The sequence below is a fragment of the Prinia subflava genome, chromosome 1, assembly GCF_021018805.1.
Source record: "Prinia subflava isolate CZ2003 ecotype Zambia chromosome 1, Cam_Psub_1.2, whole genome shotgun sequence".
Lineage (NCBI taxonomy): Eukaryota > Metazoa > Chordata > Aves > Passeriformes > Cisticolidae > Prinia > Prinia subflava.
In genome coordinates, this window is record NC_086247.1 from 89619131 (window position 1) to 89644991 (window position 25861).

Here is a 25861-nt window from a genome sequence, read left to right on the forward strand (position 1 = left end):
TGTGGGTCTTCACGGGAAACTCATACTTTGACTGGAAATGACACAAATTAGTAATAAAATTCTTCCGCTGGATAAGCAGCAATGATAAGGTATATTACAGGTGGTGTTACTTGAGAGGAGGAAAGTTGCTAGTTATGTTTCTCAGGGATTAGTTTTAGGAGCGATTAGTATGTTTCTTAGTGTCATAAGAGCAAGAATTATAAGTGCACTCATAAAATACTTGGGCAACCCAAGGTTAGGATGTTTCAACATAGTCAAGAAGGACTCATCACTTAAGAGGAGTAAGACAATTTTGTTGGCACAGATAATATGAACTGGTTAAAATTTAGCAATCCTCCCTGCTGCCCCTTTAAAACTATGTATTGTTTGGTGTAATTATGCATTATCTGGGTGTAAATATGGACCTGATTAATTGGAAATACTGGAAAATACAAGTATAAAAGCCAGGAAGGTGGCTTTGTGAAAAGAATGTATGCAGTTCTACAGCGGACATGGCAAAGTATTTTTAGTAGATCTACAGAAGTGTTAGTACCATTGGAACCTGCTCTGGAATTCTGTGCACAGAATTAACACAGTCACCTGTGTTAAAAAAAGATGAGTTTGAATCAGAGTTGATGCTGAGACAACCTACTTGGATTTTTAAAGCCATGAGTATCTGTCACACACAGATAAAATCTTAGTTTCACTTATTTTTCTTAGCAAGAGAGTGGCTGAGAAATATGACAATTCTTTCTCATAGACAATGAAAATAATAGAGAATGAAGAAATCAGTAATGGCAGTATGTTGCTATGGTTTTCGGACGGCACAGAAATAACAACATGACTCTCCATGATGGTAAAGATGAGAGCAAACTTTATTCTTCTAAATTCTACTTTTATAGAGTAGTTCGGTACAAAGAACATGATTGGTTATTCAGCGTCTACACTCTTTAGTAAACATTTCTTTCCAGTAAACACGTTGGAAAAACACCACCTGCGGATGGTTTCTCACTTCCCAAGGTTTGTTTGAATTCCTCCTTTAGATTTCTCAGGCTAACATGAGAAAGTTGCTCGTCTGCCTTTCACACAGACACTGGCAGAGCCTGAAGCCTAAATTCAGACCAATGTCAGGCCCACATCTCCCCCTTTTAGTTTTTGCTGAGGGCGGCGTCTGTGTCTGTGTCCTCTCCTGCAGGGCCCTTGCAAGAGAAAAAAGACAAACATGACACCAGAAGTCCCTTTAGTAATCAACCAATTACTAAATAGAACTTTCATTGGGCACCAACTTAAATGGTCAGGGAAGTTCTGTGGCATTTGGTGTTGACCCTTCATAACCATGTCCATGCACCAGCGTCAAGCTTAGCTATTTACTAATTCTAATACAGAAAAAAACAAAACATCATTAGCCTGCTCAAAAATGGCAGTCTAATTTGTCAAGATCTATCACTCTAGGAATCATCCTTTCAGATAACAAGGGCTTTTTCTGCCTTTTAGCAAAGGACAGTGGTCCTTGCATCATACCTGCAACAGCAAACTGATTTAATTTTCCAATTATTTGGACAACCTGAGTTGACCCTTTTTTTTCTTTTTTTTTTTTTTTTTTTTTTTTTTTTTTTTTTTTTTTTTTTTTTTGATGGTAAAATGCATGTGATGTTTGAAAGGGCAAAGACCCATTGCAAGATGTGCAGGACTGGACCACTGGTCACTCAATTGGCCCATGATACCTGTAGGATGTCACCTAGAAAGAAAGAATAAGAATAATAAAATTAATAAAAATATCAATAAAAAGATATCTGACTCCAAAAAAAATCTACATGATCCCAAAGACCAGAAAGGCAAAAACCACAAAGTGAAATAACAGCCCTTAATAACTACAAAACATACACCGAAGGCACGTGAAATATTACCTAAAATACAACTACATCTATGTAGGAAACTTAAATGAAACAACATCTACTATAAAATTAAAACACATGAAAAGAAAAAGTCCATTGAGACAAGATGTTGATCCTTAGCATCACTGGATGTCTTCTTGAAGCCTGGAGCAGGGAGTGACTCGAGGATGATCGATGAAAACAGGACCATGCTGCTGACACAGGACTTCTGTTGTCTCCATAACTTCCAACCACATGGTCATCTTTGCAGTCTATGTGACAGCCACTAAGGCTATGCAATGTCCCTTTTCACTCCTCAGAGGTGATGGGTAAAACGACTGCTGAACCTGCTAATGATAAAACACAGGCACATCTTCCCCTTAAATTAACAAATTTGTCAGGCTCCATTGTCTAAATTCAACATCCAGGTTTCATAATTACTTTTTCTTCAGGTCCATAACATAAATGTTATATTGTTGCAAGTTATCTTTTTAATAATAATTTTGATCAGCCCAGGAACTGCAAAAGCTGAAGTGCTTCTTTACCAGTGAGATCCTGTTCATCCTTCCCGGGCAGGAATTCCAGGTTCACCTCAAAGATCAATTCAGCTATTATATTTAAAGGTCAAATTGTTGAGTCAAATAACTCATGTAATTTTTGCTAAAACATCTGGGCAAATAGGCAATTCCCATCCAGAGAGAGCCAAGGCATGGCCAGTGCCCAGCTCTAACTGCAGAGGAATCCCTTACACCAATTTTAAAAACAAACTTCTTAAAAATCTTATAATAAGAAACTAATATGGTAATTGACACCTCCTAAATTTGTCAGGGTAGAGATGCTCTGAGCTCAGCAGGCTCTTGAGATGGTCTGTGACCAGGATTGGAACTGCATCCCAAACCGTCAGGACAGAGGAGGCATTCTTACAAACTCAGATAACCTTGTCTGGAAATCTGAAAATATTTAGAAAATCATGAATGCAAAGCTAGCATAGACAGCTAGAAAACAAGGAAAAATTCTTGGGTGACACGTGTCTTAGGCAATTATAGACAAATAGCAAAGTACATGAGAAGAAGAAGCAGAAGCAGCAGCAGTAGCAGCAGCAGCAGCCGGCTGTAGAACTGTGATAACTTTATCATATCAGTGAATTCACATCAAATATCTTAAAAACTGAGATAACACTTAAAACTCATAACTGATGGTTATACTGTAGAATTATTAATAATACTTGTGTTATCTGCGAAAGGCAACAAAGGTTGCTTATTTGTTTTGTATTTCTTGTCATTTTTCTTCTATTATGAACAGGCATCTAAGGCTCCAATTCTGTTCACAGAGACGCCTCGAGAAGAAATGTTTTGAGGGAGGGGGGGAGGGAAAAAACCCAAACAAAAATCAACTGTCCCTCTAAAAGGAAAAGCTTCTGCTCACCTCAAAGGCGACGAAGCTATTTGGCCCTCCCTCAGTGGGGCTTTGGGGGCTCAAGGGCCCCAGGGCCGCCCCGCGGAGCTGGGGGAAATCCAAACAAACGTGGCCCCCATTTTTCTGTAAAGGAAAAAGCTTCTGCTCACCTCAAAGGCGACGAAGCTATTTGGCCCTGCCCTGAGTGGGGCTTTAGGGGCTCAATGGCCCCAGGGCCGCTCCGCAGAGCTGGGGGAAATCCAAACAAACGTGGCCCCCATTTCTATGTAAAAAAAAATTCAAGCGAAGCAACTCCCACAGCATTATCCGCTGTCTAGAGGAACAGCAAGTTCCTCGTGCCCTATTCGCAGTCAGCCGCTTGGCCCGCAGGGAAGGAGTGGGGGAGCGAACCCCGCCGCTCATGGCGGGGGGAAGGGGGAAAAGGAGCGAGGAGACCGCTCCTCGGTTCCTATGACGACTTGCTGTGCAAATTCACGCGGGAAGGAAATGGAGGGGAAACAGAGAGGGGACAACGGAGCGGTGCTCGGCGGAGCTCAGCCCACCGCCGCCCTGCCGCCGCCTGTCTCAAGCGGAGAGCCGGTGGCCCCCCTCACCGCCCTGGGGGGAAGGGGGGGGGGACGAAGAGGCAAAGCTGCTCCAAGCCGCCCGTCTCAGCGGCACCGCGCGGGGAAGGGACCCGCGCGCCCGCCCGACCCGCGCGCCTGTGGGGAGGGGGGAAAAACCGAGTACGGAAAAACGAGAGAGAGAGAGATTTTGCAGCCGCTGCAGCGCCCTGGAGCAGGGCGGGAGAAAACCCGAGTGAGAGAGAGAAGGCAGGGAGATCGCATCCGTGCTGCCATGCCTGTCTCACCGCACCCCCCCACCCCCGCACAAGGGAAAGAACAAAGTTAAAACACAGAGACACAAAGAAAGACAAGCCCTAAACTCACACAGGCAATCATAAAAACAAGCACAGGTAACGTTAAAGGCATAAAACACTCATAAAGTGAACTTTTCGCCCTGAACACACAGAAGGATACAGAGGGATCAAAGGTTTTCGATCCCGGTCCCGTCCGCAGGCCAGATGCTGGGCCACGCCGACGAGGAAAGGATCGTTGTGTCACACTCAGGGTCGGAATCTGACCAGCTGTATCTTGGACGGGCTAGCATCTTTTAAAGTCACGGTACAGACTAGTCGCAGTGGATGATAGCGCAGGAACCACTGCCAGCCATCCGTGGTATGAAGAAAGGAGAAGGAAAAGCCAAGGAAGCGCCGTCTCTGCCGGCCGGGAGAGGCTTACAGACGCTCGCTTTGATCTCGGCCAGATAGAACCGAAAGAGGTCGGGGGAGTGCTGGGCAAGCTGTCGGCAGCGAAGAATTCCAGCTGCTCTTGTCAGGAAAGGCACAAGCTGTCCTCTCTCAGGAGAGGGGTTCCCCAGGTTTTTCTGGAACCTCTGCCCGGCTGTCTTTTCTAGAAATTAAAGTCCAGCTGTGCTGGGTGCCGTCCGACCTGCTGTCTTTTGGCAGGATTGACATGGTCAGCAGGACCAGCATTCTTTAGAAAAAACGTGGAGATATTTCGCTTACCTCTCTGAGGAGGCAGGTAGAAATTTCAAGCTTTGCTGCATGAATCAGTCCCGGCTGCGCTGAACTTCTTCGAAACGTCAGGTCACCAGATGTTGCTATGGTTTTCGGACGGCACAGAAATAACAACATGACTCTCCATGATGGTAAAGATGAGAGCAAACTTTATTCTTCTAAATTCTACTTTTATAGAGTAGTTCGGTACAAAGAACATGATTGGTTATTCAGCGTCTACACTCTTTAGTAAACATTTCTTTCCAGTAAACACGTTGGAAAAACACCACCTGCGGATGGTTTCTCACTTCCCAAGGTTTGTTTGAATTCCTCCTTTAGATTTCTCAGGCTAACATGAGAAAGTTGCTCGTCTGCCTTTCACACAGACACTGGCAGAGCCTGAAGCCTAAATTCAGACCAATGTCAGGCCCACAGCAGTACATAATCACAGGCCTGGAAACTGGGCCATGAGTAAATGCAGTCTCAAATTTATCAGATTTCCAACAATGAAAAAGTGAAGTTCAGAAGGGATCTTTCAAATTCCTCCAAAGAGGAGGCATTATTTTAAGGCAGAGCTTTAAATGCTGATCAAACAGATCATAAACATGAGAAAAGAGTCCTTAGATATGGAAAGTTAAGACTGTTTATTGAGTTCTTGGACACATACTAAGCTGTAACATCAGTGAGGTTTGAAAAATGTGTCTGTCTGGCACTTTGTCTATGCTGCATTAAATACACACTTTGGGGATCTCAGTGGTCACTATGGAGGCTGAAGAGGATTTTTTTTCTCCACTCTGAGTACAAAGTTACAACTGGTTTCTTGTCTCACTGTCCACTTCTTTTTGATGAAGCACTGGAATTTGGGCAGAGCTGGAGACAGACCATTGGATGATACACACTGATGTTCCTGAAGACTGACATTCCTTGACTATGCCTCCTATGTGTGTGAAAACTGTTGTCAGATGTGGAATCAGGATTCATTTCTCCTCCAGAACTATTACTCCTCCTCTACTGCAGAGTGTGGCCAAGGCTACTTTCTCAAAATGTCTGGGAACTGTCTTTAAGAAATTTTGTGCTACTGAGTGCACACAAGCATTCAAGGTAACACTCTTTTGAGTTACCTGTGCTACATTTAATTGGTGGCTTTTTGCATTTTTTTGTTATCCAAAATTTATTACAAGATGTTTGAAACATTCAGTTGTCAGTGGTCTATATAGGCTTGTGCTACGTGCCTAAAATTTATCCAGTCCCAAAAGCTTTTAACTGTGTAGGGATCAGAGCAGCCAGATCTACCTCTGAATATAAATCTTAGTCAAAGGATCATGCTAACACAGTATTGCATTTGACAGGAAGAATTTTATAAGAATTCTGCCACAGTGACCTCCTTCTTTCTGCAACAGCATTACAAACAGCTGTCAGAGTTTTACTGCTTCTGAGCATGCTGTACTTCTGTCCCTGCATCCCTTCAAAGCAACAGAAGAGCTTCTTATTAAGAATGCATTAGTTCAGTCTATCACCATTCCCCTTCTTTCTCGTAGTCTTTCAAACGTGACACTTCATTGCTACCTCCTCGTGCTTAGCAGCCAGGCTGTGGAACTAAGCAGGCAGCATTACAGTTTTGGAGGGAAGCGACTCTTTCATGAGACCTCCTCCAAAACCAGCAAAGACTAATGAGTGAAAACGCACCAGAGGGGATCTTTCTCAACAACTTGTGTGGCTCAGACAAAAGACTGCTAAAGAACAAATCAGCTGAAACTCTTTCAGTTATATTCAATCATAGTAATGAAGCCTGACTGTTTGAAAATAGAACAGGAATCATCAGTAAATTTATCAGAGTAGAGTACATCACCAACTTGCACACATCTATCTGCAGACAAAAATGGACATGTTTTGAAGCAATAGAAAATTGACATCTAAAAACTCTGGGTAATCCTTTTGGCATTCCTGGGATTACACACAGACACATCAATCATCAGACAGATTCCTCAGACGAGGTAAACATTTTAAAGGAAGCAAATTCCTCAAAGCATTTCCAACTCTGCTTTTAGCAATTTGTTCTAGAGGCTAGAGGAGACAGCTGTGACTTTGGACTTGAATTTCAGGACCACACAGCATTCCATGCACCACCCCAATCTCCCCAGTGGTAAAGTGTGGAATAATGCATCTTAATCCTTCACCTCGGGAGTGTTTGACAGCTGACTCAGGTGACTGATATGGCTGGAAGAGCTGAAGTTTGACAAGTATGCCATGCCAGCCCAGTTCCATGCTGTGTAAACGTGTGGCTGACTACAGTGAGTGACCTCTCCGTCGCCACTGCAGTAACAGCACCGAGTGGCCTCTTCTCAGTTAAGCCTGCAGAGGTTAATGGAGGCATCATATGTATTTAGAAATAATCCTTTAAATAGCAACTTCTCTGTTATAACAGAGATTATAACATCTCTGTTATATAATGCTAGGTTTAACCTTCTCTGTCAAAACATAATGCCAACTTCTGATATTTGTCAGAAGCCACTGCTCGAAAAATTTCCAGAGGCTCTGTGAGAGATGTCTAAAAAAGACAACACTGCTGACCTGTTTGAAGGAGCATCAGTACAAATTCCACTCAAACTTGGACTGTTTCAAACTGAGTAGATGTAGATGCATTGGACCCAAAGCTTAAATTTCCAGTTTGCTTTGGTGAGGTTCAGTTCTCCAGAGCACATGTGGGTTCAGGATCTGTCTCTTTCTTATTTTAAATGTTCTGTTCAATCTAAGTTGACCATCACTCTGGTATCCAAGTACCAATATAGATAAATATTATTTATGTGCCAAGCAAGCTACAAGAACAAGCAGGTACCTGCACTCAGATCTCAAGTTACATGTAAATTCACTAGTTGAAAAAAAATAAAACAACTAAATAGAAGTAAAAGAAACAAAAATAAGATTTCCTAATGAAATTTAGTCAAGAAAATTACCCTACCGACTTTATAATATTGAATTTGTCAAATGTTATTGTATTTAATACCGTATTTCCTCAAAGTCACAGCATTTAAAAGCACAGTGTAAATATCAGAATCCACTGGAGTTCTGTTGTTGGAGAATATAACACATCTGCATGTCTATACATGCTAACATTAACAGAGATCATTAGCAAATCAAAATACAGTTCTAGATAGTAAAGAGGACACATGGGAAAAATGGGATTTAGTGGTCCTGAGTTCAAAATGTAGTTTCTGCAGAAATAATTATGGGTCCTTTGTGTCTAGAAAAAGACACAATGACTGACTGTAGTTTTCATTTCAGCAAATGAAAACTACAGCTGGAGCTTCACTGACCCCGGCCTTTCTCTACAAAGGACAGCATTACCAGAGGAAAAAACACAGTTTGCCTTTTACATTTTGCTTTCAAAAGCCTCTTCAAAGGGAAGTGGTGAAGTGGCTGCTGGCTTGAAGGGAGAGGAAAGAAACAGAAAAAGAACAGAGTTTAAATTAAGATGGGGCTGCCGTAGAAACTATCCAGGCCAGCTACATAGACAGTATTTATTTTGAACAGCTAATTGGCTGATAGAGATTTTTAAAAACTGGACCAAGCCTTAAAGAGTCACTGGCAGTTCTCCAAACAGAGCACTTTTTACTCTGGAAAATGAAAAGTAAAAAAAGAAAAAAACTGTCACTTTTCTCTCACTGGTCCGTGCAGAAAATAGGGTTGAATTTCAAGTCAGAATTTAAGTCAGTGGGAGATTTGCCATTGGTTTTGACAGAACCAGACACCACCTGTGATATTTTCTTCTCTATTTTCAGACAGATACATTTACTGCCACCAATCAGCTGTCCCCTATGCTGAGGTTTTTTGGTGTTTTTCAGCCTTTGTGGCTATGACTGTATTAGGGAATTTTTATTAAAATTTCTCAGCATTGCTACTGCCTGTACAGTACCAATCAGTGTTATCAACTGTACTGGTGCTGGTCTCTCTGGATGTTTCTATCTGCCAGTGTATTAAACACCGTGTCACGTAACTGTGCACAGTGCTGGTCAGTATTACTTGTTTCAGAGCAGCATTCATAGTTCATTAACTTTACTTGTTAGTAATCTTCACTGTGACTTAAGCCACTCGGAGCTCTTACCTCTGGTGGAGTTCAAACCATACTCTTCTTCAAGATCTCTCAATGTTAATTAATGATGTAAGATGGAAAGAATTGTTTGCAATAAATTGTTGCTGCCATTTTATTTCTCCATTTGAAACATGAACTGCACAGATGAACTGGAGTAAAGGGATATTTAAAGCCACAACAGTTGTTTTTACATTAATTTCAATATTATTGCCTTGGGTACAGAATATTCACGTTCTGCACCGTTTGCACCAATAAAGTTTGCCACAGTGTTCCAGAATTTCCCCTGAACTCCCTCAGTTTTGAATGACATGAGTTTTTCTGATTGATTTCAAGAGACTGTTAAGTTTAAAACATAATGAATACTATTTAACTGTCAGCTTTGTTAATTAATTAATTATTAGTATTAGTAGCAGAAACAGTCAGTTATTTTGTTCATCTGTCACAGCTTCAAACAGATATACATATTTTGTTTTAGGGCCATTGTGGCTACTTATTACTGCCAAGTGAAGCAATAGGAGATCATATTCTCCAAAAACTTCTCAAATAACTCTCACCACCCACAAGAGAGGAAGAATAAGGCCAGACCAAAGCTACTGACTTGCTGATGCTCTCCTAAAGCTCAGGCTGCTTTTTTATCTTGCAGATTCATAAATTCTTCATTAATCTCTTTGACAACAGCCAAAAATCTACGACTCTCTTGACCTCTGCTCATTTCAACTTCTACACAGAAGTTCCAAAAATAGATGTAATGTACCGACAGTTATGGATTCCAGAAGATTCAGCATAGAAAAACACTGAGAATTGTGTGCAAAAATAAGAAGTCCACTCATTACTGTGGTCTATTTACAGATGAAAGTATTGGTGGTTTTAGAACCCCTTTCTTTTCTGAGCAGTTTTGAAAATGTTCAAGAATTCAAGTTTGCCATTTCCATCTCAGACTTCTGCAAAGGGCCAAAAGTCACCTGATGGAGATTTCCAAGCCATCTCACTGCACAGCACACAGCCATGGATCTAAATTTAAAGGCCTCCACATCAGTAGAAGGTGCTATTGTCACATTGCAGCACCTCATCTAGATCTAAGCACCTGGGCCCTGGTGCTTCTCTACAGACCAGACACAGCCACAAAATTGTTTGTCAGCTGTGCAGGATTTGTGCTGTCATTTTCTGCCTCTGTAATATGTCATTAGTAATCACCATAGAAACAAGCAACAGATAAAAAGAGCCAAACATTTTAAAAACAAGCATAAAACCAGCGTAAGAGCAAATGGCTTTTCTCCAGTGCAGAGGAAGCATCACTAAAATCTACACCAGGTCACCATTGTTGGCTGGAGTAACCAAAGACTGTCAATACTCTATTTTATGAGAGTTAGGGTATGAGTCACAGCAATCAGTGAAAAGCAGTATTTGACCTGCCTCAAATTTGTTAAATAACCCAGGACTCCTGAGGTAAAAGGCTTTTCCAGGGGGAATACATTTAAGTAAAAATGTTATGTGAATATTCTTTGTATCACATGTCAAGGATTAGGCCATGACAAAATGGTAATTTTTTTGGTGATTTGTATTAGGGAAAGTAGACAGAAAGCACCCCAACACGCACAGGGAGGAAAGTGGCTACAGTCTTCCTGAGAGAGCTCTTACAGCTCTTCATCCTGACTAGCCTACAAAACAAGCAGGTTTCTCTGAGAGTGATGGCAAAGGGAAACCAGTTCAGTTCAGGACTTCACTGAAGAACAGAAAGAAGGGTATATTAAAGTTTCACAGCCCTTTGAAGCCTCTAGCTTCTCCTGTTGCCTGGAGCTACATTACGCATCTCTGAAAAAGCATCACTTCTTTAAATGAACAGGAACGACATACAAGGCACTGAAGTAAGGAAGTCTAAACTGTGTTATTACCAAGATCAACAGTTTTTAAAATTCAGGTGCCTTTTTCCTTCCCATGAACATCTGAGCTCAGAGCTCGTTGGAGGACCCGGTTGCCAGTGTTGAGGAACTATTTGTGGAAAGACCTCATTTCCCTGAGGAAAAGCAAACCTACATTTCCTCCATGGAACACATCTTGTAAGGCAGCACATCAGAGAACCAGAGATCTCAGAGCCTACAGGTCTCGCCGTGATCTGCACAAACACACTTTTGCTGCACTGGTTGCAGGCACTCTGGTTATTTCTCTGATGGGCTGCTTTGACCCTGAGGCTGCTGCTAAGCAGCCCCACTCTCTATCCCCAGCTATCCCAGAAGCCCTTCTCAATTAAGGTCCAAAAACATACAAAGGAAATTTCAGAAATGACTTTACAATTTCACAGGCCTTAGGATGTCATAGACTTAATTAATGTGTGTTTGACTAAGTGTCCCTACTTAACAAATACAAGTTCCAGGAAGTTCAGATGCTTCCCTCTGTAAATTAAAAAGGCTACAGCACTTCTTGAGGTATTATTTCATCAGTATTCTTCTAGCAGTGTTCACTGAGCACCCTTCTGAAGAACTGATTTCTTGACTTTCTCTTTTTGACAAGTTGCCTGATAAAGACTGGAGACCCACTGGTTCCTAAGAAACTGTACTTATATGGAAAAGACTTTTTGTATGTTCTGCCTCTCATGCACTTCAAGACAACTGGTGACATTGCCCACACAACTCACTCTGCAAGTAGTCCCACTGAGCTCCCTGAAAGCCACTCAAAGGCTGAATGTGCCAGAACTTTTCTCCTTGTAAATTCACTTCCACTTTTATAACCTTGAAAGAATCCCAGCCTCCCAACCAAAATTTGCTAACATGGAAGTCAGTTCAAAACTTAAAGCTCAGACATCTACAATAATATTTAGTATTTCTTCCCACCTGAACCATATCTTCCTTTTCAGAGGTGTTAAATAACAAAAGCCTACATGTACTTGGAGAGGGAGCCTCAGCCCCTCTGAAAAGCAAGGGTATGATTGAAAAGCAGATACGAACCAAGGTGTTTTTTTGAACAGAACATGTATTAAAGCAAAATGAAAGAAATATTTCAGCCTCAAAGTTCTACATAAAAATCCTAAACTAATATTTTTACTGTATCTCTGGAATAAAACACATAATTAAACTTATGAAACTATGCATCAACACTTAAACTGCTTTTCAGTTCAGATTAATTGTGGAAATATATAGTTCAATTTGGATGTCAATGGACTAAAAGAAGTTAGCAGTGACAGTGACATGGCTCATTCTATTCTAATGGACTTTTCAATGTTCATAAATGTGAACATTGATCATATTGATCATGCAATTCATACTGGATAAAAAGAGGCAATGCATGTTTGTGGCCACATTATACCCTCATCACTTCTGACAGTACTCCCAGCTTATGTAAAACAACATTCAAACAGCACACTGGTTTCCCTTGTGGCTTAATTCTCATTATTCACTGAACTCCTTTTTACTAGAAACTGACTGAAGAGCCAGATTCTGAGCTCATTGTTTGGTTTTTTGCTGACAACAATGAACAGCCTTCTCAGTTTCCAAGCCCAGCATTTCTATACACTCAAAACAGTTGCAACCAACTAGCAAAATAAAGGCAGTTCAGGGATGGGGAAGCAGATGAGTGAAAAGAGTGTACACGTGCTCTTCAGAAAGAATGTGACTGAAAATTAATAAAAGACTTACTCATAGCCTGTAGCAACAAATGACATCATTTGAGCATGTGTCCCAAAACAGAAAAAAAAAAATGGGAAAAAAAAGCATTAATGGATGTGTATTTCTCACACTGAAACAAATGGGTTTAAATTATGTTACTACTCCAACTTGGAATTTTCATCAGAGAAATAAGAGCTATGAACACCAGTAAAAAGAATTTTCAGTCACAAGAGGTTCATGCTGATAACAATAGCAAGGGTGCAGTCTTCGTTATTCTGATGGATCAAGAAAGTGTAACTTGGCAGTGGTTCACTAGAAATTACTGCTGTGAGAACCACACACCTCACTGTTGCGACGCTGAGTGCCTGAGATGACTGCCCCCTATGCTCTCTAGATCCTGGACTGCCTTGGAACAGAGAGAAAAGTTCACATCTCATTACCTTACCAAGGCTTCCTTATGGACCCTGGCTATGTGCCAACTCCTTATATCCAACCCTCCCTAATAAGTTTTCTCCTGACCTTACACCAGCAAGTGTCTTAGGCAATGGCTTTGCAACAGTCTCGTAGAGACACTCTCATGCTGTGTTTGTGGCTCCGAGTGCAGGTGGTTCACACTCTAAAGCCATCTGTGATTTAGCTCGTTCTTTTAGCCATGTAATTTTATCACCTTATGATTTCTGGTTAAGCTGATGGTTTTCAACTTGCGGAACTCTCATGCCTCTAAGTCTTGGTTCTTCTGGAAAACCACCAAGAAAAACTGGTTTCCTGCCAGTTGACTCAAATATTCTCTTAAAGGGCTTCAATTAAAAATTTTTATGGAGGATAGCAAAATTAGCATGAGCTAAAGCATATGATCAGTTCTGACTTCGACTTCAAATGGCCAAAAATGTAATGTATGCCTTGATTAATCACTCCATTCATTAAGTAAATTGATTGGTAAAACATAGACCTTATATCTAGTCTGAACACTGAATATTATTCTGAATTCATCTGGTCAATTAAAGAATCCTTCACAATCAGATTTTTTTCATGAGAGCAACTTATCTAACATTTTCTTGGGCAAACATGATGGCTTTTTCTTTGTTTTCACACTGCATATAACAGTTTCCACTCAGATAATTCTGAGTCTTTTTTCCAGCATCCTTGGGAGATCAGAAAATTCCACTGTACTGAGAAACCATATACACATAAAATCCTTTTTAGGGGCAGTAGTTTTAGACCTTGGTCTGAAATGGTCTGTCATGGTCCCTGATCAACTGCAGTATTTGAAATCAACTGCTTATGGATTAAGTCAGGAACTACTTCATATGCAAAGAAACCCCATGAAAACAGGTTATGAGTAACTCTTGATAGCCTTGAGTGTTTGTGGTTTTGATTTCTTATGTTTCTAAGGAAATGCCATATGGAATGTTCTCATTATATATTCCCACCACCAAGCCCCCTAAATTTACAGGTGCATGTTTCTCGTGCCAGCAATACACAACTAAATTTCCAGTATTGGCCATCATGGCATTTATTTTTCAGTATTTGTTTGACTTTTATCTTTTCCTTGCCTTTTTAAATAATAAGAAAAACAAGTGGTAGTTACTGCAACGTCAGTGTCAAGAAACTAACAGCCTGATCCAGGTCCCATCAAAACTGTTGGGAAAACTCCCAGTCTTTCAGGGGGTGGTGCTCTAGGTTTGGGATGGACGGGTCCTTCATGCTCAGAAGCCACCTTCATTGCCAACCAGATGTCTTACAGTCCAACAAGCATGTCTGCACACCACTGCACCTGACTCAATAAATCCTGCTTGTTTTGAAAGCCACATTCAATCCCTGAGCCATACAGGAAGTTGTCCTTCAGAACAGGTCAATCAAAAGTTGTAAAACTCCTAAAATGTCAGTTTTTTTCTAAACTAACCTCTAAATTAGCCTCTTAGCTAGATTGTATGTATTGCATTTCCATCTTTCTTCTCCTCTTAAAGTGAACATTCTTTATTGCTCATGTTATGAAGCATCCAGCAGAACATATACAGGTGAGAAACACAGCTGAATTAGCATTACAAAATGAACTTGAACGCTTACAGATTTCCAAGGCTGATGATTTTATTTTCCCTTTTGGTGGACAGCACTACCATTCTCTACACTCTAAGACTCTTTCTCTCAGTTGAGTGCCTTTGTATGCTGTCAAAATTACCTGTCTTTTTATTCTTTTTTTAGGTATTCCATTTTCCCCAGTTCTGCAGCAGCACCTTGGTTTGGTATTTATTCCATGTAGCAGAAGATACCTCTCACAGAAATGCAAAGGCAGCCTGACAGCAAGCTTCCCTTTGGGCATGTCGACATCATCCCTCTCTCTGAGCTCTAATTCAACTTTCAACACAATGCCTAAAACCACACAGCCTCTGAGCACAAAGGATGAACACGAGAGTACACTTGTGTGTTCTGTTGCCCTGTAAGCAAATTGTCTTGTTAATGAGGAATCAGTCAAATAATGGGTTTGAACGTCTGCATTTAGATAAGCTAAGATAAAGTGCAAAAGTGCGATTTTTTTGGTGTAGCACAGACAGCAGCTTATCCCGTTCAAAGTTCAAGGCTATGAATGTCATTAACTCATTCTTCAGTATGTCTCACATGAAAAGACAACATGCAGCTATTTCATGTGTCAGAACTACTCTTTTGAAAAGAAAGAGGAAGGTAGGATTTTTCAACTTCACTGGTAGTCCAAACCACAGTGGCATTTTGCAATGTGCACATATATTTCATAAAACGTATCTCCTGCTTTCAGCTCTGTTTATGTTTACGTGGACTTTACTGGGCAGAAGAGAAGAATGTCACTGCTTTCATGTAATAGATAAGGAAAAGAAATTCTCTGGGTATGTCCATACATTTGTGGGGTGCACATTACTTTCTCTGCTCACCATGATAAGAAACCAGTGCATGCATGCCAAGAACTCCTGCAGATTAGATAATGTGCTGTGAATTACTTCTCTCCTCTACCTTGTTCATGCAGTCATACATGTCATGGATTGCATCTAAACTCTCTTCCAATAAGGAGCAACTGAACCGCCAACCACTTCATTTCTGAATGCTCCAAGCTGTTTAACCTCCTGTCTTGAGCTCTGCATTTCAGCAACTGGAAGTTGATGGAAAAGGCATCCATATTTTCATAGTTTTCCATTCCAAGATAAATAACTTGGATGAGAGAAGAGGGAACATAAATGAATCACAAACAATCTGTTCTTTCAACTGGTGGGGTTGGGAGGTTAAAAGATTTTTACAAATAAACATTTTTTAAAAAATAAAGTATTAGCTTATGTGTTTGACAGAAGGTTGTAATTATGCTCTGCTCTGTACCACATAAAATACTAAAATACGAAAATGTGAAGTTATCTATCCTTCCCTTGTAGAACCAGTACATTCTCTCCCTATCATGATGTCTCATCTGGAACATTACTCAAACTCAAGCTAAAGTATTCCACCACTTGAAATAGCACATAAACAAAAATAATGTGAAGAAGCTTATAACAAACACATTAAAAAACCTGCTTCTTGGCCTTCAAAAGTCTTGCTTTCTTTGCTTTGCCAAGGCAAAGAGCCCTTCAAACTTGCTTGAACCCAGCTTCTGCACTGGGACACAATCTAAAGGTAGACAGTATCCTCCACAAGGAGCTCTTTGTCATCCTTAACACATTTTCTGCAGCACTGGATTCATGGCCTACGCTGTAGAGTCACAATCTGTTTAATACTGATTTTGAATTTCCCTCATTTTGACAGAAGGACAGTTTTTGATGTAGGCACATATGGCGAGTCAGCTTCAGGGCTGTTACATCCTGTAATGGTTGGTGACAACCTCCAAGACACTGGTGTGTCAGGCCAAAGGCAGCTGTTTGGAAGCAGTCCTGGCCACATTCACTCTTCCACTGACTTCACATGCTCTACAGTTATGACATGGACAGCAGAAGGTGGTTTCATAAAATCTGGGCCTGTAGGGGACTTGGCATTTCATAGAAATATCCATATAATCACCAGATCTTTATTCCACAGTGACAGAACAGGGAAAAGATCTTATGTTAGCTGTTTAGGGTAATTTGTTTTAAATAGAATATGTAAAGCCTAACCATTCTCCCTATCTTTTAAAAAGTGGTTCATTTCTTCAGTGTAGTTGGCCTCAGAGATTCACCACTATATGTACTGTAATTTGAATGAGAAATATGCTGCTCTCAAGATTGCGCATAAGCAGAACTTTGATAAACTAATCTTTGTAAAACCTACTGTGCTGCTGTGTTTAACAGAGCCAGAAGCTAGCTATTCATTCTTTTTTATGGTTGGTTTTGTTCTCTTTCAACAGGCTTTTTAGAGTACAGCATGCTGAAAAAATAGGAATGAGGCTCCCCAACAGATATCAGTTGTGTCTGTTTTCTTCCTCTCGCCGGGCACACAAACCACACAATCGTTACAGCTGTCAGCACAAAACACATCATGTTAAACCCCTCATTTCTTTAGCAGAATATGAAGTCTCTTTCTCTCATATTACCATTCTGGGCCATCAGGTATGTGAGGTTTTTCAAGGCAACAGGTGTTTTTTGAAATAAAATACAACCTGCCCTTCAGCTCATTATGTGAAAGAGACAGCAGCTGCAAGTATAATGCTGAGGACACGTGGTCTGTGAGACATCCAAAAGAAAAATACTCCTTGTTCCACTTGTTAAGGTAAAGCACAGATGTTGCTTCAGTGATAAGCATGAGCATAAGGCAACCACAGTCTGCTCCACGTTATAAATCCAGAATCTAAGATTTCAGAATATTTAGTATGCTGCAATCAGAATCACCAGTTTCTTTATGTAAAGAAAGCTAATGCAATGTCTAAGCTCACAGCACTAACAAATACTCCATATCACAGCTTGCATTACACTATCATCAACAATATGCTAGGGACTGTCCACTGACTTGGCTGACAAATTATTAATTATCTTTTATATGGATTCAGTTATGAGTATGAAATAGTAACAAATGCATAAATTAAAACACTTATTGATTTAATGATTTAAACATTTACAGATAGTGTATGTTAAAAAGGGTTTAGCAATTTAGAATGTTAAATGCAATCTCCTTCCCTGTTTAGTATCGTTAGAAAGGCTATTTTTGTATCACTCAGATCTAAACTGTTGAGAAATCAACTGCAAAATAATGATGTCTAAAGAATGTAAAAATCAAGCTAGACTCAATCCTTTCCAGGAAGCAATTCTCTGTTCAGTTAGATTCATCCTTCTTCTTCCAACCCTCCCACCCCCATTTATTTTGTCTTCTCTAGTTTCTCTGAAGAACAAAGTACATATATTGTAGCTTATAGTCTAATTGTCGGAACTTTTTGAAATAATAAGGGAGTGCAGCATTTCCTTAGAAAAACAAAGATTGTCTAGAATTGCCTGGTCTCCTTACTCCCTCCTGTTTTCTAGGCTTAACTAGGTCAGAAACTCTGTCCTACAAACCAGAACATGTAACACCACAGAAAAAAACACAGATCATAGAATAATCCAGTCATCTTTCTCTGTAAGGAGACTGGTTGCTTTGGTTGTCCTGAAGAATAGTTATGTTGGCCTTGCAACATGAATCTCACTAGCTTGTAGGACTGCATGTTTTTCTGGCTACAATGTTTGTTATGTGGAGCAGCAGCAGCAAATGGGAATGGTACACACAGAGGAAGGCCTGATGGCATGGATCTACTAAAAAAGTCAAAAGCTTCACACTCCTGCAGATCCAGCTCACACTGACCCCAGCTCTTTTGTGTGTGGGATGTTTTTTTTTGTTTCTTTCCCAAATCTACACTGCTAAACTGTTGGTAAGATGCGTCCATCCCTTGTCAATTCTATCACCACCCATTTTAGGGAAGATTGGCTTAAAAAAATAAAATGACACAAACAAGTTCAGGTTAAGATCATAAGGCTAGAAAGTGTCATCATGAAAATGATGCCACAGTACTTCCTTGCTATAATTCATGTTTTTAACAAAAGCTCATTTAAATGGCTGAATAAAGTTTGCTACATTTAGTTTGCTACATTGTTACAAATGAAAGAGATGTGAATAATAAAAACAAACAACCAGAATAAAATCTCTATATTAATTGCAATAATCATACACAGGCCTAGAAAGCAACTACAGGGAGTTATCATTGCTTCGGCTCACCTATTGTTTGCTACTGATTTGCTGCACATGTTCTTATTTGTCTTCTTGTCCTGCAAAGAGCTCAGCAGCCAACAAAAACTATTTAAATTGCTTGTGACTGAGAATACTTATATATTTTGCATTCTGTGGTGTTCAAATTTGATGCTGTAGAAGGCAAGCAATCTCTTCTTATGAATCCATACAATCTTGTGCCCTTCTCAAACCAACTGTACTCAGTATGTTATGCCAGGATATCACTACGACAAGAATTAATACCTTAGAGTTTATTCTGCTATTAAGATACTCCTCTGCTCAGAAATCAAGGCTGATCACATAGAATCCAAGACTTGTATACTTGTATCATCATGGGAAAATCTGAGTAAATACTTACATGTGTCTTCACGTCACCTTCAAGAATCTTGCTGTACCTGAGAAACTCAGCAACACTTCCATTCAGCAGCCTATCAAAGGCTTCCACGTATGGTGCTATGCCTGTAGAAGAGGAACATTCCATTACAATGGTTTCATAAAGTATATAATGCATAGAACATGTGTAACAGATGGAGGAGAGGTATCATAGAAACTGAGGAGATTGCTATAACTTCATGTCTGATTTATGAAATCAGTGAAAAAGGATGTAAAATTATTTTTGTCCTGGATAGAAAGAAGAGAAAAAAAATCCTGCTCTTGGTAGTATTTGAATAGGAAGCTGAAGAGAATTTCCTGTGTATAATGTAATGGGAAGCCTCTTTTGTCTTAAAATAACATAAGCTAAAACAAACATCTCTCAGCCCTTCAAAGCAGTGACCTGAGAAGTCTAACTCTTAACAAAATTCCCCTATTGTACTTTAACCAAATATTATCCCCTAAAAAGAACCTGCACTGTACTCAACAACTATTTTTATACTACTCACCCATTCCTGAAGATCTCTGTGTTGTTTAGTGGCTTTTAATAGCAACCAATTCCATTTCCAGTAATAGAGTCTTTGGAATGGGTTAGCAGTAGATTTCTGCAGTAAGATATGGCTTTATAATCTCCTCATTTTGTTGTCTCACCTTGCAAAACTGTCACTGGATAAAGAAAGCTCAAACAAGTCTTCCAGATTACATACCCCATTTACTATATATATGCTATCCATTACAAAAGAGGAATAAAGCTGCTATTTTCTATATGATACACAGAGCAGTTTCCTGATAAAGTGGACAATCAGAAAATTAAGATGGGCCTCAGTTTCCTAAGCACCTGGCTTCTACATGTCACTCTGTGGTACCTGTTAAGATTGCAAAAATAATCTTTGCTTGGATGCTTTCCAGCCCTCCCTTTACTCCTCATCTCTTGTCTGTGCCTCAGAACCTTTGCCAGATCCAGCATGAATGACACACATGTGAATCTATGACATATGTAGGATCTGCAAGAACAAGGTTAAAATTCTTCCCTGCCTCTCTCCCTCATTAATGAAGCCTGAGGATTCCTCTGAAGAGGCACCAGGCTATCCGGAGAAAATCTGCTTTAACCTTTTGGAACTATGTAACAATTGTGTCCAAATTCATCGTCATGAAAGCTCTCTTTATTCCACAAGAGTCATCTGGCTCCATGACAGAAAAAAAGACAGGCTCTGGCAACTGGAGTTTGCAGTGGCCTGTGTGGAAAACAAAATGTAGTTAGTCAGCTAGGTGGGATTTCAAGGCTCCTTTTGTTCTCTTGATGCCATTCACCTACAATTCTGAGGAATTTCTGGGCTTTTTTCCATATTAAGTGTTTGTGTGTAAACCCCTCAAATGACCTAATGCACAAAAGGTTTTAGCTGTGGCGATGCTTTCTAAAGCCCATTTATGTTCTTTGTCAAAATATGTGCATGTTGCCAAAAGAATCACTGTAACATTTTCCTTTAGAGCATAGTTTTACATAACAGTTCACCAAATTGTCCTATGCAGAACTAGAAAGCAGTGATGCTATTTTTTACTATTCAATGCAGCTCACTCCCAGGAGCATTTACTAGAATTTGCTGTGGGCCGTGCAGAGCAATGGAATGACGTATTTGCAATCCTGCTCTTGTAATGCCATTTAGGAAAATAGTAAAGGTACAGATCTCCCATCCTGTTTCTGAAAATGTATTACTTGAAAAGCCAAGGTTGTTTGTTTTTTTTTTTTTTTGTAATTCTAATTATGGAATGGTCTTTCAGGGGATGGAGGTCATGACTGAAGAAAGAAAGATACCTCCATTTCAACTGGACATTTAAAAAATGTCATGCTCCAGCTTGAGTGTCAGTTTGAAGGCAAAAAAGAAAGAAGAGACCTGTAAGATTTTTTCCTTTGCAGTGGCTGTGGCAGGTGCATGAACCTCTGCAGAGGCACAGTGACACAGGCACACGGAGTGGTGTTTGGGGCACTGTAGGCGTAGCAGTCACACAAACTGAAGACTTTCCCAACTGCACCAGCAAAAGCTAATTCCTGAGTCCCTGTGTGAGCCAGCTCTGCCTAGAGATGTCGTGCAGCCTGGCAAGCACCCCATGGTGCTGCTCATCTCAGCTTCTTTCTGCAGTCTCCCAGCGGGTGTGTTTTACAATCACACTTCAACAAGGCTTCTCAGTTGGTTTCTTCGAGGGATCTGTTGGGGCGTTCAGGCTCTGCTTCCCAGGGGGGGTGAATCTTTTCACCTGACTGAGCTCTTAGGCTAGGTCAAGAATATAAGCAGTTTTTATGGAAGTACCTGGCATGGTGAGTTATGTCCTGATCTGAAAGCAGCCCTGGTTCTGCAATACTGTGCTCTGGATAAATACAGATTCACCTAAATGGACTCATTACCTGACTGAATTCTTTGAGAATTGCACAGTCCTAGTGGTGATTGATTTATTTGTCAGTTTATACACAGATTGTACTTCTCCCTGACTTTGCTACACTTTACTAGCTGCCTAGGTTTTCTCTGGACTGCCAGCACTTTTTTACTGAAGCTTTCTGTGACTGGCTAACTCCTCTGCCAGGGAAGCCTGCTGGAGGATGCTCCCTTCCTGCCACAGAACCACGCTGCTCTCAGTCAGCTGCTCTGCAGCAGCTGCAGTGTGCAGGCCCATGGCACACAGGAGTGCAGGGAACGTCCCTCACATGTGTTAGCTGGCAAAGGCGACAATACAGAGCCTCACACACTTCACCTGCTGCTGTGTCAGTAAAGGAAGCTGCCTGCAACTTTCCATGTGTCCTGCAGTTTCTGTATTGCAGCTGAGTCCACGCTGGGATGTGCTCTTCTCTGAAGAATGCAAGAAAAAGCAAGGAATACAGAAAGCAAAGAACATGAAGCGAATAAAGAGATATGTGTTGGGGTTCAGGATGCAAAAACAAGTTTTGGAGAAAGGAAAGAGCACTTCTATTAAATCAGATTTAGAAGCACCACATAGGTAAAGTTATTTAGCCTGTAACTTTCAGGTACCACAAAAGTTCAGGCACGAAAAAAAAAGATTGGATGCTACGATGTGAATAGACAAAGAAGAGTCTTTTTTTGGTATATTACCCACATAATGCTTTGGAGAGCCACTTGAGAAAAGAGAGCTCAAGAGATAACAGTGTAAGGCCATGGATGTGTAGCAGTCCTTAGTAAGCAAATACTTCCTAACAAATTCATATTTGATTACGGATGTTAAACAAATTAATTGGGTCTGCACTGTGAAATTCAGAGAGAGCTGGCAAATCAACAGTGTTTATATTGGTGACTTCTGTAGGAATATTTATGCTTTACATTTAGAGGATGTCTAATTTCTTCTGCTAGTTGGGCTCATGCAGACATTTTTACCTGGGGAGTTATTTATAACAATAGAAGTTGTATATATAATTGCTAAAATGGAAAGAATAATAAAGTTTGAGACATGGACAGTACATTTAAGAAACAGTAAAATCATGAATTTTCTAGGCCATACTAGTTTAGAATTGTGCATGCTACTAAGCTTGTCACATGACATTTCCAAATAATTTTTTAAAATATTATTTTATTTTGATACAGAATTTGTAGGAGGTGGGATCACATTCTTTCTTAGAAGACAAACACATACATTACTTGCAATTTTTTAATAACAGAGAGATGGCACTTCAGAATAACATACTTACTTCCATTGACTCCATTGATGCCATCACACTCCATTCCACCAGATTTGTGTGAATCTGAAAATAATGATTCAAGTCGAGTCACTGCTTTCTCCAATCTCTCCATCAAGCCATGAGTCTCTGCCATTCTGAAAAAATCATTATGGATAGAAACAGTGTTAGACCCCTCTCAGTAAAGTCCTTGCTTCATGCTGTAGTTCTGTTCATCTTGTGGTTTTTTCTCTTATGGTAAAACTCTCATTTTTAAGCACTATCTCTCTGGCACATAAGCAGTTGCAGTGAAGCAGCTGACAAAGGGTAACTTGCTTCTTTGTCAGCAGGGAATCAGATCAGTACTCAGCTCTGGTTCTTCCTTCCACGTAGCAGGTTCCAACCACTGCTAGTGTAGCTTTTGACAGTCTGCACATGAACAACTTATGACAAAATGTGTATGTGTATAAGCTCACAACCAGATACTGAGGTGACTGGAATAGTTACAAAAGTAACTGGTAAAATCTTCTGCCTACAATGATTTGAATCAGCATTTACAGAAACTGAAATACAGACCCAGTTAATACTCTCTGATTTTTGAAAATGTTCATTCTGAAATTTGCCTTGGTCTTTTATGCTTTTTAGTAAGACTCAGCCACTTGACTGAAGACTACACAAAAAATCCAAGAAGGTCTTCTGTTTATTTTTCTTATATGATTTACCATCACTTTTTTCTTACAGAAGTATCTGATATGAACCAGTGTTTCCCATGCTTTTAAAATCAAATTCTAATTAACATTTGGATAGAGGAAGAAAAAATCCAGAAACCTGCTTGTGCAGTACTGCTGCAGTGCTTTTGATTTAAGATTAAACAGAAATTAGGTTACATTTTTAACAACTCACACATTGCCTTCTTTCCTTACAATGTGATTATCTGCTTTCCTACATGTGAGGCAGTGTAGGCATTGACATTTTTGAATATTGGCCAATCTCTCAGGGAAAAAAAGTGCTATATACCATTCAGAGTGAGAAAGAGTTATATAACAAAGGCAAAGCTATGTTTAAATCCCCTATCATTTGATAGAGCGAGTTTAATGTACATGTTCCCCACTTAAGGTTGTGAGTGTTTGATCCTGGTAAGTGACATTTGGCAAGGGGTGTTATGTGATGATGATGGCTCTCGATTAACATAATCCCTGTGGCCAGCCCAGCCTCCACACTAGGCTGCATCCCCTGCCCAGCACCTGGATACAGAAAAGCAGGAGCAACAGGGGAATGCACATCCCCAGCTGGGGCAAGTAGGGAATCAGAGGCTCTCTGGGGCCATCACCCTGGGGTGTTCTGCCACAAGACATGGATTCCTGTATGGCTTGGAGACTAGAATGATTAGGCAGGTATGGAACAAATGTGTAAATGTATTTGTTCCTAAGGAACAGCCTGCCAAAAGTGAGAAAAATTTCTATTGCAGAGAAATTAAAGCCTAATAGCAGATTCCAGTAAACTCCACCACTCAGCAACCCAACCCAACATTGCTGCTTCAATGTCTCCCCAGCCAGTGCAGAATGCCTAGATGTTATAATTATAAAAGTAAAGTAGCATGGAAAGAAATGTTTTCACTTACAAACTAGTACTAGTAATTTTTATTACTAAAATATAATAATATTTTTCTTCTAAAAATTTAAGCATGAGAGAAAATCAGCCACTAGGACTGTGGAAACATGTGCAAAGCTCTTGTGCTCTGAGTCACGCTGCCTTTCAAACAGGGTGGGACCTTCAGACTTTACCCTATAAATGTAATGAGGTTTGTGTTTGACCTAAAAGTGAAGCAGAAGATTTTACGCACAAAACCCTTGGGAGAACCATTCTCATGAGAAAGTTCTGTCTGGAATTTATGGGGTTTTCCTATTTATATTAAATAAAAAATCTAACCCCAGAAGAGGATGACATTAGACAGCATGCATACGAACAGTGTAAAAATTCAGAGGGGCTCTCTTGTCTTATCACAGAATGGGTCAGGTTGGATGACCCTCAGAGGGGTCATCTGGTCCAACCTTCCCACTCAAGCAGTGTCATCCCAGGGCATATGGCACAGGACTGTATCCAGACAGTTCCTGAATATCACCAGTGAAGGACACTCCACAACCTCTCTGGACAACCAGTTCCAGTGCTCGGTCACCTGCACAGTCAAGAGGTTCTTCCTCATATTCAGGGGGAATTTCCTGCCCATCAGTTGCTGCCCACTGCCTCTTGTGCTATTGCTGGGCACCACTCAGAAGAGCCTGGTTACAGCCTCTTGGCACCCTCCCTTCAGATACTGATAGACATTGATGAGGTTCCCTCTCAGTTGCCTCTTCTTGAGGCTGAACAGGCCCAGCTCCCTTCAGCCTTTCCTCATGAAAAAGATGCTCCAGTTGCTTGGTCAGCTTTGTGTCCCTCCACTGAGGGACCTGCTCCAGGAGCTCCATGTCTCCCTTGTCCAGAGGAGCCCAGAACTGGACACAGCACTCCAGCTGCAACCTCACCAGGGCTAAGCAGAGGAGTGGGATCACCTCCCTTGATCCACTGGCAATGCACTTTCTTTACACTGCAAAATGCACACTATTCACTTTGAAAAAATCAATTCACTTTAGAAAAACACACCTTAAATTTTTTGTAAGGCTGCAAGTATCTGGGCAGGAATGAGATGAATGTATCAGGGGACCTTCTGAAATATTCAAGCTTTTATGAGAATATTAAACCTTTTCTTAAAACAAAGCACTGTTAATCCTAAAAAAGACTACGAGTACATTCTTTTCACATTTTACCCTATGACATAAAAGCCTAAAATGGTGTGTATTTTAAAAGTTCTGGTTTCAACCATTCTAAAGTCTGGCTGGTATAACATAGCATACTAGTACATAACATAGCTTACAATCAACTAATTTCATAATCTCATCATCATATTTTAAAAAATATTTTTCGCATAATATCTATTTGTCTTTCTGTGAAGATACAGTCTGGTAGGTTGGGGTTTTTTTCATTTGCCTTAATATTTTCCTTGATGACATCATCAAATGTCACAAAAATTATGCACAAGATTCTACAGAAGCCCTGTTACTTTTTGGCTTCTTCAGCCTGATTTTACCTGTGAAAGAA

At 40.3% G+C, this 25861-nt stretch overlaps 1 protein-coding gene across 2 annotated transcripts in view; it reads right to left on the minus strand.

Moving 5' to 3' along the window:
• The window catches only part of CAP2 (cyclase associated actin cytoskeleton regulatory protein 2), a 74324-nt gene that overhangs the window by 39582 nt on the left and 8881 nt on the right, over nucleotides 1–25861 (minus strand). For both annotated transcript variants that reach the window (XM_063402838.1, XM_063402832.1), the window contains 2 exons: nucleotides 22760–22884; nucleotides 19055–19155 (listed from right to left, as the gene is read on the minus strand). In XM_063402838.1, coding sequence (XP_063258908.1) covers nucleotides 19055–19155; nucleotides 22760–22883 — 225 coding nt within the window. In that variant the 5' untranslated portion in view covers nucleotide 22884. The remainder of the gene's footprint in view (nucleotides 1–19054; nucleotides 19156–22759; nucleotides 22885–25861) is intronic.